The sequence below is a fragment of the Tursiops truncatus genome, chromosome 18, assembly GCF_011762595.2.
Source record: "Tursiops truncatus isolate mTurTru1 chromosome 18, mTurTru1.mat.Y, whole genome shotgun sequence".
NCBI classification, from domain to species: Eukaryota; Metazoa; Chordata; class Mammalia; order Artiodactyla; family Delphinidae; genus Tursiops; species Tursiops truncatus.
The window spans coordinates 76,142,454-76,155,142 of record NC_047051.1 but is presented as its reverse complement, the minus strand read 5'-3'; the positions used below and the strand labels follow the sequence as shown (position 1 = coordinate 76,155,142).

General features: G+C 47.3%; 1 protein-coding gene across 14 annotated transcripts in view; it reads right to left on the bottom strand.

The window, feature by feature from the left end:
* ARHGEF7 (Rho guanine nucleotide exchange factor 7) overlaps positions 1-12,689 on the bottom strand; it is a 169,318-nt gene that overhangs the window by 132,536 nt on the left and 24,093 nt on the right. For 13 of the 14 annotated variants that reach the window (XR_012327785.1, XR_012327786.1, XR_012327788.1 and 10 more), the window contains exon 2: positions 8,538-8,624. Coding sequence is in view for 8 of the 14 variants with exons in the window: in XM_073795413.1 (XP_073651514.1) it covers positions 8,538-8,624 (87 nt within the window). In the remaining 6 variants the exon portion in view is untranslated. Of the gene's footprint in view, positions 1-8,537; positions 8,625-8,806; positions 8,899-12,689 lie in introns of those variants that run through there. The other variant, XM_073795420.1, reaches the window with a different exon arrangement.

Below are 12,689 nucleotides of genomic sequence, written 5' to 3'. Positions count from 1 at the left end.
AACTGAGTCCCAAAGGGGCTACGGGTCCTTATCTGCCCCGAACGTTTCCAGACATCTTCTGGGGATCTGCCCTCATACAAACCCAATTCATGGACATCCAAATTGAGGTCTGACCCAAGAGCGGAGACCAGCAGGGTGTCTACCTTCAAAGCCCTACAGAGCGTCCTGAACGCACCTGTCCCGTATGCTGGCGCCTCCTCGGCAGCTGGCCACGGCTGAGACCATCCTTCCTGCAAGGGACAGTCCATTCCCATGAAGCGCGTCTGAACGACACATCAGAACCCTGCAACATGAGCTAAAAGGGTGGAGGCACAATCGTTCACATGGATAAAGTGAACATTAACGGACTAAACCTTACTGCTGTCCCGTCCATCTTGTTCATCCTTGGTCTCACGCATTCAACACAGATCTGACCTGAGTGCCTATGCATGCCAGCACTGGGACCCACGTGTATTCACAGTGCCCTCGAGGTTCCCAGGCCAGTGGGCTGGATGAGGAGGGAGAAGCTTCACTGAAGACTGCAACTCTGGCTTTGCAGGACGCGGACACGTGCCCAGCCCAACACCCAGCCTGTAGCCGAGCCCCTTCCTGGAGGCTCCGAAGAGTCAGACACAAAGTGAAGAGACATGATTCCAATTCCTCCAAGAGAGCCGTCCTCCCCTTTCACCCCACAGTTCTCCTGCCTCCCACCCTCCACCACCCAACAGTGGTCAACAGTCCTCAAAAGGACCCTTTGGAAAAGCAGCCCCAGGTCCGTGTGTTGCTTCCTGTCATTACTACTGACAGGCGGGAGGAATGGCGGCTGCCTTGGAAGCTGCACTGAACCTCAGTGCACGAGAGACGAGGAGGTGCCCTCGCGGCGGGGACGGACGCGGGCCGAGCTGCCGCGTCCCATCTCGGCCTCGCTCCTCCGTCTCCTCCAGCCTGGGTCAGGGACACAGCTCACTGGGCTCACCCAGCCTGCCCGGGACCAGCCTGGGGCTTTAGCCTCATCGATACGACAAGTGACAGGAGCTTAAAATATCCGAGCCGCCTCCACTTTTCCCATTTCACCCTTAATTCCACCTTGCTCTGTTCCTGAACCTCTTCGGGAAGCTTCTTAAGGGGTGTCACTGTTCAGGAGGCCTCTGATGAGCGGGACGGCGGGCTGCTCCACCTTCACTAGCTGTGGACGTAGGCAGGCACCCTACACGCCAGCGCCTTGGTTTCCTAGTCACAGCGCGGGCAGAACGATACAACCTGAGAGAGCTGCTTGAAGACTGAGCGAGCTGACCCGCGTCCACGGGGCAGGGCCCAGGATGCAGTGGGCACTCAGGGGCCGCCACTCATTCTCGCCACCTCTCGGGCTCCTCTAAGAGCACCGCCACCAGGGGAGGCCCAGCGCAAACTGAAGCTGCAGAGCTCGTCAGAGGGGGACAGCAGAGCATTAAACCCAGCACGGGGCTCCGCGTGACGACTCGGTGGCATGCCCACGAGGCCAGCCCTGCCACCAACCAAGCTCCCCTGAGAACCCCCGCTAGGAGTCAGGCTAAGAGGACTGCCCTGCGATCCTCAGTTCACCTAGTCCAGCCCGGGCACAGCGTGCCCGGCAGAACGCAAACGCTGGTTCGCACCCGCTGGGCTGTGACCCGAGACCTCCTCACCACCTCAAGTCTCCATCTCCTCGGCTGCAAAATGGGGAAAGCACCACCTCCTCCGCAGGACATCTGGGAGGGTTAGACGATACAGCACATGTGAAACGCCTAGGCACCTACTTTGTACCTGACAAATGCTAACCCCATTTAATTCCAAGCTGACTGCCCACCCCCAGCCTCTCCAGTGACCTAGACTCGCGCGGTCCAACGTGGGGCCGCCTGCCTTGTGAGCTGCTGAGCGCTTCCAGTGTAGCTGATTCAGAGTGAGAGGTGCTGCGAGTGTGAGAAACACACACCAGATTTTAAAGACTTAATGTGAAAAGACAAAGTAACGTCAATAATATTTTAATGTTAACTACACGTTGAAATAAGAACGTTATAGGTACACTGGGTTAAAGACAATGTATTATTAAAAATAACTTCATGTTTCTTTTCACTTTTTTTTAATGTAGTTTCCAGGAAGTTTTAAAAAAACAAATGTGGCTCACATTGTATTTCTATTGGATGGTGCTGATCTAGACAATGAGACACCCGAAGACCTGAAGGGAAGTCTAGTTCTCCACAGTGGAAAGCAGCCTGGATGCAGAAGGGACTAACCACTCGCCCACAGGACAGCTGGCCAGGCTCTACAATGGAACACAGAGGGTGAACGCAGACACTGTCTGCCAGGAAAAATTAAATAGAATCATAATATCAGAGTAGAATTCGACATTCTCTGCTTATAAGTACCTACAAGATATTCAGAGAATAGTTATTCATCTCCTAAATGACTTTTTAATTACTTACTGTCTCTCAACTTCTTTAAACGGCAAGTTCTGGCAAAAACATGAATAAACTGACTTCAAGAATTGAGTCGGTCAATAAATACTACATCATTACCTAACACTTCCAGCTCACCATGGAGTCAGGAGCACAGGTGACCAGCTAAGATGACAGATTGCTGTGTGACCTCAAACACACCTTCAGTATGAAGTTGTAGCAAACAACTTTACCTGAATCTAGGTCGAAGGTAACACCTGGGTGGGGCATCTCATTCCCAGGGAAAGGACTATATACCTTTGTCTTTGTTTCAATTAATCCTGAAGCCTACATCAACAAGTTTCAAGTTTTCACATGAGCATCGCTTAGTTATTCCAATAGTATTTTTAAATATTCTTTTGGAGAAAATCTCAATCATAACCTTGTTAAAAATCTAGAAGAGAACTGAGCACGAGGACAAAGAAGTTTAACAAAAGAATCTGTCTGTCGGAAATACACAAAGACGACGAACGTTTTAGAAAGATGAGTTCTTTCCCTAACTCATCAGCCCATCAGCCTAGCTGATTACAACACTGGAGAGCCCGCCTAATACCTTTCCCTTCTCTCCCGACTTTAAAGACAGAAAATGAAAACTTCATCACTCACACAGAGGGAAATCGGCACCTCTGCACACAGTCTCAAGCCGTGCTTCCAGCCAGAGTTCCCCCTTTATAGAGCGACCCCGGAACAGCCAGAGGTTACTTGTCAGAAAGCTGGAAGGAGCTCTGCCAACGTCTACAGTTTTCAACTTTGATTTCCTAGTCTAGCAGCTTTCCTTTCACATCCTCCTTTGCGAGTCCAATGGAGGAAACCTTGACTGCGTCATATCTGCGGGCACTGCAGACGCTACAAGAAAGAAAAGCCAAAATGTTTACCCCAAGGGGCTTCCATTTTCCCGAGGGCAAGAGAAGCAACTGATACAGGCAGTCACAGGACTGACTGCAAAGGCGTGCTCTCACACACTGCTACAGGCAAGGCAGAAGGATAAAAATGTCTCTGGAGACAATTGGGCAATAGTGCTTTAAATGTTTAAAAGCCCTACCTTTGACCTATGCACTGCCCTACCAGGGAATTTCTCCTTCAGAGATAATCAAAGATGCAGGATTCTGTACAGAAATGGCCATCACACAGATCACTGTCTACCACAATGAAAACTAGAAACAACCTCTACATCCAAAAGTGGGGATTAGCACCACGAACTACGGAGAAGCCATTAAAGATAACTAGACAGATATTGAACACAAGAAAACAGCCACTACGTTAAGTTAAAGCACATTATAAAACATTTATACTATGATGTCATGGATATTTTAAAAGCATATTTACGTATGTGCAAAGCGGGGGAAAGACTGAAAAGTATACACTAATTTTCATATTGGTTATCTCTAGATGGCACCATTATATAATTATTTTCTTCTTACATTTCTCCATTTCCTGAAGTCTGTATAACTGAATATGGATTATGGGGTAAAGTTTTTCAAAAATACATACCAACGTCGTTCCAACTACACGAAAACGATAACAGTAACAGCCACTGTCTATTTAGCACCGAAAACACGCGAAGCACTGTTCTAAGTGCTATATGTTAATTCACTTAATCCTACAACAAATACGAAGGGCCTGCATCGCGGTGATGCCCCTTATCCAGGTGCTAGAGCTGGCAAGAGGCAGAGTGCGACAGAAACCCAGCGGGCTTCAGGCCAATGTGCTTACCGGCCCTGCGAAGCAGAAAGCTGATATTCATGGGCAACCACCAGGAGGTGAGCAAGGCCCTGCAAGTACACAGGGCGCTTTTACTGAAGGCCCAAATCGCAGTGGGAGAGCACGCCCAGCTGAATGTTGAGCGCCCGCCCCAGCACGACCTGCTCGCGGCTGCTCAGCACCACGTGCACAATTCCCGGGAAGTGAGACAAACTGGGTTTTCGGTGAAAAGCTACTCTGAGAAGTGGCCAACTGCCACTGATGGTGATACAGGTGGAGAGGCCTAGGAAAGTAATGACTCAGCGAACAGATATAACGTTGTTAAAAACAGGTAAAAAATAAGACGGCATCCGAGCCAGCAAAGACTCACATCTGTGATGTGAACAAGTCCACATTCACCCTGCAAAACAACACCAAAGCGCCACCAAAACAGTCTCATAGAGCGAAAGTCAGAGCGTTTCCTCCTCGACAGTCTCACGGTCAAGGGAACAGTTTTCTTTCACAGTTTTAAGCACTAATAAACGACTACGGCATTATTTCCCTTACATAGATCTGCCTGTTCCGGCTTCCCTGTGGTCATTACAGACATACATTAGTTTGCAACTGCTGACAATTTACCTAACCACACAGATGTATAAAGTGAGTAATGCTGCATCCCAAACCAGACACCACCTGCTTCTCCAGGAAGGGTCCAAGAAGCAGGGCTGCCTGCAGCAGTGGAAAAGCCCCTCACTCAGGGCCAAACACCAGCTCCGTGCCCCAGCTCCGCACCCCCAGTCCCCTCAGCGGGTTGCACAGCCCCGGCTGGCCTTTCTGCTTACTGCCAGCATGGAGACTCTCACATCCACCCCCACTCCCCAGGACCTGCTGAACCTCTGGAGATGGGTCCACACATCAGTATTGCTTAAAAAGCCCAACAGCAGCCCTGTGGCTAACGTTCAGGCAGTTAATAGTGAGAACTGACGAGTCAGGTTGTGTCTCCTTCCTGTAAAACAAGGACTGTAATAACTCAAAAGACGAAGGAGCAAACTAAGACAACACATGGAAGTCCTTTAGAAAGTGTTACAAATAACCAAAAACAGCATGCTATTGAGAACTGATATCAGGGGTCAGATGGAAACTCTGGAAAACTACACAAAGACAGGACCTGGTCAGCATGAGCAACCTTCTGTCTCACACACGACGTTGCCTGCATGTCCAGGACAAGTTCTGTCCTTGCTACACGTGCTAGGCAAACGAGGGTTTCCAAACACAATATTCCCAAGCTGGAGACAATCACGGTGCCTGGCTCCTTGTATCAGTAAACTTAACTTTCTAGAAAAGTTCCAACTTTATTTATCAAGACATAATAGTTAAAAAAAAAAAAAAGACATAATAGTTCTAAACAGGGTCATCTTACATCCTTATTACACCATTAGGAACATGAGAAAAAACCTAAATTCTTATCTAATTCCATACTATTTAAGGAAACAAAAAAGTCAAACAAGATGCTTGCTAGGAAGCAAACATTATATGAAAGATGAAAAGATCATCCAAGATATATGTGCTGTTTTCCTAAACACAGTTTTCCAATTTTTAAGTTTTGTTAAATTTTCCAAATTTAAAAATGTTTTCCGACTTAAAACTTAAATTGCTTCTCAAAGTTTAACAATAAATGCAAATCGTACAATACTCCTTTAAAATTAAAACTCCTTTCATAATCAGAACTCATTAGGGGAATAATACTTGATTTTCCACAGCGAGTTAAGGTGTGTATGTGTTAAAATAACTGATAAAGTAATTATGACGTTCAGTTCCTCTCTTCCTTTAAGAAATCTTAAGACAGTTTTTTTTTAATAAATTTATTTATTTATTTTCGGCTGCATTGGGTCTTTGTTGCTGTGTGCGGGCTTTCTCTAGTTGCGGCAAGTGGGGGCTACTCTTCCAGCGCATGGGTTTCTCATTGCCGTGGCTTCTCTTGTTGCGGAGCACAGACTCTAGAGCACAGGCTCAGTAGTTGTGGCGCAGAGGCTTAGCTGCTCCGTGGCATGTGGGGTCTTCCCAGACCAGGGCTTGAACCCGTGTCCCCTGCCCCTTAAGACAGTTTATAATGGTGGTAGACAAGAAAATACATATACCAAAGACAGGCAGTCTGTTACAAACACAATGCAGTCTAAACTAACCCCTGGAAAAACCTACCTTGACACTTATATAGAACAAAAGCTAATCTAGAATTCAAGCTATCAATCTTGAGTTTCATGTTTGTAATTTCAAAAGCTTTCCTGTCAGTCTCTTGTCTTCCAGCATTTTGTGAAAATGAAGTGTGTAGAGCTACAAAGTGTTTCAAAAGAGCCAAGTCCTTCCCTCCTCACTCCCTTTCCATGTATTTTTCTTTAAAAACACTGGGAAGCCACCCGCCACACTGCGTTCCATGTGTGAGGCTGTCTTTCAGTGAACAAGCCTGTCCCTTCACATCACAGATTACAAGTCTGGAAGCCCAAGTTGAGTCCATACCGTACAGAGTGACTAACAAATGTATGAGCCTTCTGATGTGCTTTTTTAAATTGTTACCTCTTCTGTAATTGAAAGTTTTAAAGTTTAACTTATAACTGAGCTTGAAAGAGTGTTAACTAAACTTGCCTCTGTTGTAAATTTACTGGAAGAGATATTTAGATACCACAAAATAAGTCATACTTGACTTCTTTATATAAAAGGAAACCTTTCCTACCAACTACAACTGCCAGGTCATCAGGCAATCACAAGTATTAACTGAAGGCCTACTATACGCCAAGCACTGCTCTAGATACTTAGGATGTGTTAGTGAACAAAGTCTCTTCTAGAACATCTTTAAATAAACTCAATTTAACAAAAATAGTAGCTATATAAAATTTCAACAGCAACCTTTGGAAAACTAAGGATGAGGTGTTTTGGTTTTTTTTACGTTCAACATTCTTTAAAACAATACCTTCTTGCAAAGTGAGTTTCAAATTTAGTCTAATGAGAAACTAAACTCAATAGTTTGAAGGGGATAATAAAATTCCTCAACAAAGGTCAAAAAAAGCAAAAACTGCTACAAGCATTTATTATCACAGCCTAACAGGGAAACTCAATGATAAAACGACAAAGCCCGTCCAGCAGAGGAAAAGACCTTTCTGAAACAATGTCTCTCCCACGCCTAAACAGCCACCATCTCCACTTTGGACTCCCCTCTGAGCATTTTCACTTATCTGTACATGATTTCCTCACAGACATCAAATGCTACCAACTTAGTGTTTCCAATCATATTCATAAAGACAGTAATTTACTCTTATCAAACTTCAACCAAGAGATAAGCGTTCCATATAGCCTTCCTCACAGATCTGATGACTTCTACATTTATTTCCCAAGAAACCTAAGAGACGGTTCTTTTAGGATACAATGGTTCTGCTGCAGATGCTTTCATATACTGTTACCTAGAAGCCTGGTATAATTCATCTCAGTACTCAGATAAGGAAACAAAGGCAGAGAGTGGTAAAGCCGCAGGTAGAAAAGGCAAGATTTAAACCCCCAACTGACTATAACCACATTAGTCTGTAATTTCCAAATAAAAAAGCAGCTACATTTCTGATCTAAAGTCCTATCCCAGGATTAAGAAAAACCACACGTGGTAACATAAGATGAAAAAGAAATTTCCAGGGCTTCCCTGGTGGCGCAGTGGTTGAGAGTCCACCTGCCGATGCAGGGGACACGGGTTCGTGCCCCGGTCCGGGAAGATCCCACAGGCCGCGGAGTGGCTGGGCCCGTGAGCCATGGCCGCTGAGCCTGCGCGTCCGGAGCCTGTGCTCCGCAACGGGAGAGGCCACGACAGTGAGAGGCCCGCGCGTACCGCAAAAAAAAAAAAAAAAAAGAAAGAAAGAAATTTCCAGAGAGCTGCTACTGAAAGACTGTATTTAGCACAGTGACAAAATTCTAAGCAACATGGAAATGACACCCACGCCCCAAGACATAGATTAACATGTCCCTAACCTAAACATCAACTGTCAGAGTAAGAACCACCTAAAGGGAGTGACACTTGGAGGACTGGGGGCCCATTTTCTTTCCCCCGGCTCCGCCTGATCACCTGCTTAGGGTTCTGACGGCTGACCCAGACCTGGATGCGCGTCCCCCGAGAATCCCTAGGGCAGAGTTAAAGCTAAGGCAAGTACCAAGGAGTCAGAAAGCGCCCCTGCCCAACAAACGGCTGTCGAAAACGTGTTGTCACCTGCACCACGAGCTACTGTAACCACCTGTCCCCATCGCAGCGGGCAAAATGTGGGGCTCCTCCCTGCCCTGAGCCCGCAGTCGCCCCTGGGGAACCCGCGAGCCGAGCCCCGGGCGCCGCCGCTGCGGGCCGTTACCACGCCCGCCCGCCTCGCGCCCCAGCGCCCCGCCGGCCCCGCCACTCACCTCCAGGCGCAGGGACGCCCCGCAGCCTCGCAGGAACTCGCGGATGTTGCTCAGGCACTCGCCCTCGCTCCGGGGCTCCGGGTAGACCTGCAACACAGAGAACAGGCGCTGAGCGCCGCGGGCAGGCCGCGAACGCGCCCTGAGGGGAACGCGACGCGGCCCCGGCGGGCGTGCCGGCCGCGCGAGCGACCAGGGCGGGCTGCCCCGGCGGCCCGGAGCTAGCCCGGCCGCCCCCGGCGCCCGGCCGCTCGGCCGCCGCCTCTCCTCACCCTTTTTCCTTCCTCCGGGATGCACCAATCTCAGCCCCTTCCCTCACCAGGAAGTGGAGCGGCGCCGGAAGTGACGTCTTCAGACCGCGCCCCGGCAAGCCCCGCCCGCAACCTCTTCCGGTCCCCCGCCGTGAGGGCGCGGTCTCTTCTCTCGGCAGCTGGCGCTGGCCTTCCGACGCGGCCTACCTGGGCCGGCCCACGCGCGGACTTCTCCTCCCCGCACTTGGAGCTCGCCCTCGGACGCGGCCCACGTGGCCCGGCTCACGCGCGGATTCCCCATCCCCGCACCCGGCGCTCGCCTTCCGACGCGGCCTAGGGGGCGCAGCCCGCCCCGCCCGGAGGGACCCGGGAAAGCTTGGCCTCCTCCGCTTGAAGCAACCACGAAGGGACTGTTGAGAACCTGTTGTTTTCTCAGTTCTTCTCTGCGCCCGGCTCGGGGAGAGTGGAGCTGGAATTCTAATACGATGACTTAAAACAATTAGCGACGTAAACTATGCCGGCTGGGATTAGAGTGCAGTGTTTTCTTTTACTACATATAGACCGTGTGCTTCATCAATGATTAGCCAAAATAGCTGGTCCCTCGTCAGCGAAAAGTCAGCTGGGGAGAGATTGTGGCGAATGCAGCCTCCATCACAGGTGAAGAGCAGCAAGGGCTCCTGCAGACTGTCTGGTGCTTGGTCCGAGGCAGAGCTGTAAAGGCCCCAGCCACACGTGTAAGCAGTTACAGCTTCCCAGGGCAAGAAACAAAGGAAACCAGGAACGGCACCGGTTACACAGAACTATCAAGGGAGAAGCCTGAGATCTCAGAAGAGCTTTTTGTTGTTGTTCTGAACAGCATGTGAAGACTTTTTACACTAAAGTATCATACAGAATTCTAGCATTTGGGGACGTTCAAGACATTTTGTCCTTCTGTCCTCTAGGGGGAAATCACGACATTCCATTAGGCCTCTCTCAGGAATACAGTTTCATTTCAAAGTGGTCAGGTCTTCTAAAACTACAAAAGAAAACCAGGGTGTTGAGCAGTGCCAAGAGGGAGGAAATGACACTTTTTTTCCTCTACAGTTTAAAAATTCTTAGGAGTGCCAGCATATTTCCCTCCAAATACTGAACAGATTTGTTTTTTTCAGTGGAACTTGAGAGAGAGTGGAACAGCAAAACCAAAGCTGCCTTCTAGTCCATTTTACTCCTCCCTCACACTGTTTTTGCATACAAATACAATCAATCCTCATTCACGGATTCTATATTTGCAAATTTGCCTACTCGATAATATTTATGTGTAACCCCAAAATCTGTATTTGCGGCACTTTCTCATTTATAGACGTGTGCAAAGCAGCAAAATATTTGAATTGCCTTATGCACACATTCCCAGCTGAATTTGAACAAGGCCATGCTCTGCCATCTTCTTGTAGCTCATAATGTAAGCAAATGTCCTTTTCACTCCACTGGTGCCACATTTTTCACTTTTTTTTTTTTTGCTTTTTCTTGGTGATTTCACTGTTTAAATGGCCCCCAAACGTAGTGCTAAAGCAGTGTCTGGCATTCCTAAGCGCAAGAAGGTTGTAATGTGCCTTACAGAGAAAATACGTGTGTTAGATAAGCTTCACTCAGGCCTGAGTTATAGTGCTGTTGGCCGAGAATTCAATGTTAATGAGTCAACAATACGGTACATCCAGAAAAAGGAAGAGGATATTCGCAGGTCTGTACGTGAAGCCGCTCCGGAAAGTGCTAAAGTAACCTCTGTAGTGCGTGATGGAGCTATGGAAAAGATGGAAAAGCAACTAAATTTGTGGATTCATGAGATGACAAGCAATAAAAAGAGTGTAGTGGACAGCGTTGTTGTGAGGCTGAAAGCCAAAGAAATTTACGGTCATGTTACCCAGGGTCAAGAAAATGTTAAACCCTTCTCAGCTAGTGCAGGTTGGCTTGCACGATTCAAAAGGCGATACCACATGAAAAATGTTAAACTCGCAGGCAAGGTAGGTTCTACAGATCAGGAGGCTGCAGAAGAATTTAAAAAATACCTGCTAAGCATTATACATGAAAAGGGTTATATGGAAGAGCAGGTTTTCAACGCTGATGAAACTGGCTTATTTTACAAGAATGTTGGCAAACGAACCTATGTAATGCAAATGGCCTCCAAAACTCCTGGCTTTAAATCATTCAAAGACTGTGCAACCTTGCTATTATGTGCAAACGCCAAGGGTGACTTTAAGTGCAAACCCCTCATGGTACACAGAGCACAAAACCCACAATCACTTAGAGGGAAAAACTTGAACTGTATGCCAGTCCACTGGAGATGGAACAAAAAAGCATGGATGGCGTCCAAAATATTCTGGGATTGGTTCCACAACTGCTTCATCCCAGAAGCTGAACGTTATCTCCATGGCAAAAACCTTGCTTTCAGGGTTTTATTAATTTTGGATAATGCCCCAGTTCATTGCCGTGAAGAACTCGAAAATGCCCACCCCAACATAGAAGTTCTCTTCATGCCCCCAAACACAGCATCTCTTATCCAACCCCTCAATCAGGGCGTGATAAAAGCTTTCAAGGCACACTACACCAGGGAGCTTTATAGCAAGGCTTTTGAGGCTCTCAACGCCAATGAGGAGACCACCATGATGGACTACTGGAAGTCAGTCACCATACGCAATGTTATTGATTATATCAGCACAGCCTGGGACAGCGTCAAGCAGGCTACTATCAACAATTGTTGGGGAAATGTTTGGCCAGACTGTGTGAAAAATTTTGAAGGTTTTGAAGGTGTTACAGAAAATATAACGAGCAGTGTCAAAAACATAATGCATATTGCACAACAGATAAGTGGAGAAGGTTTCAGTGACATGAAGGAAGGCGATGTGGAGGAAATTTTGGCAGAAGTGGCAGTACAACCCACCAACAAAGACCTGGACGAGATGGCAAAACAAGGCAATGGAGTTAGTGATGGTGAGGATGGTGATAGTCAGCCTGAGACTCCAAGAATCGTCCCTCTCACAGCAGCCAAAATAGCAGAATGGAATTCTGCCTTGGAAAAAATTTTCAATGACATGGAAAAGTGTGACCCTGTGCCCGAACGCAGCCTCACGTTTAAGCGCCTCACCTCCACCGCGTTCATCCCTTATGCCGAAACGCTTAAAGATTTGAGGCAAAAAGCCAAGCGGGTGAGGCTGAAGCAGTTTTTCAAGCCAGATTGGGAGGGCAAGTTGCTGACACCGTCACCAAACTGGGAAAGCCAGACTCCTGAGGCAGAGCTGCCAGATCTCACAGGCCACCCTCCCTGACATCTTCCTTCCTGACTCTCCCTCCGTTCCCGTACAGCAAGCCGAGGTCACCAGGTTTAACCCCACCATGCACTGCCCCATCACGTGTCCCATGGCTCCATCAACAGTAAGGTGGTTTCCATAAATTTTAAATGTTTGATCTTTGGTTAATGCTTTTTTTGGGGGGGGGGGGCTTGCTTTCTTGCATTATGCTGTAGTATCCAATATACAGTGTGTATTTGTGTGTGTATGTGAGCGGTGAACATGTGTACTGTGTATGTGACTGAATGGAAGAGCTAAATTAGAATAGTCACACTATGGTAGACTACATTACATAATGCTGTAATTGAGATGGTGTTTTATTATAAAGATATACTGCATGTAATTATTTGTAAATATATATATATGTTAAATAAGCTATCTTTAAACAGAAATACACCTAAAAACAAGATTATGTATTGATTGGTTGACCAGATGTTGTGACCAGAGGTTCAAAGGAAACTAACCCTGTATTTCTCCATGAACAGTGGTTCAGTAGTTGCTAATTCAGTGGTCATGGTGCCCTTGTAGAATGTAACTACCACAAATAATGAAATCAACTCTACATTTAAAAGTATTGATCCATA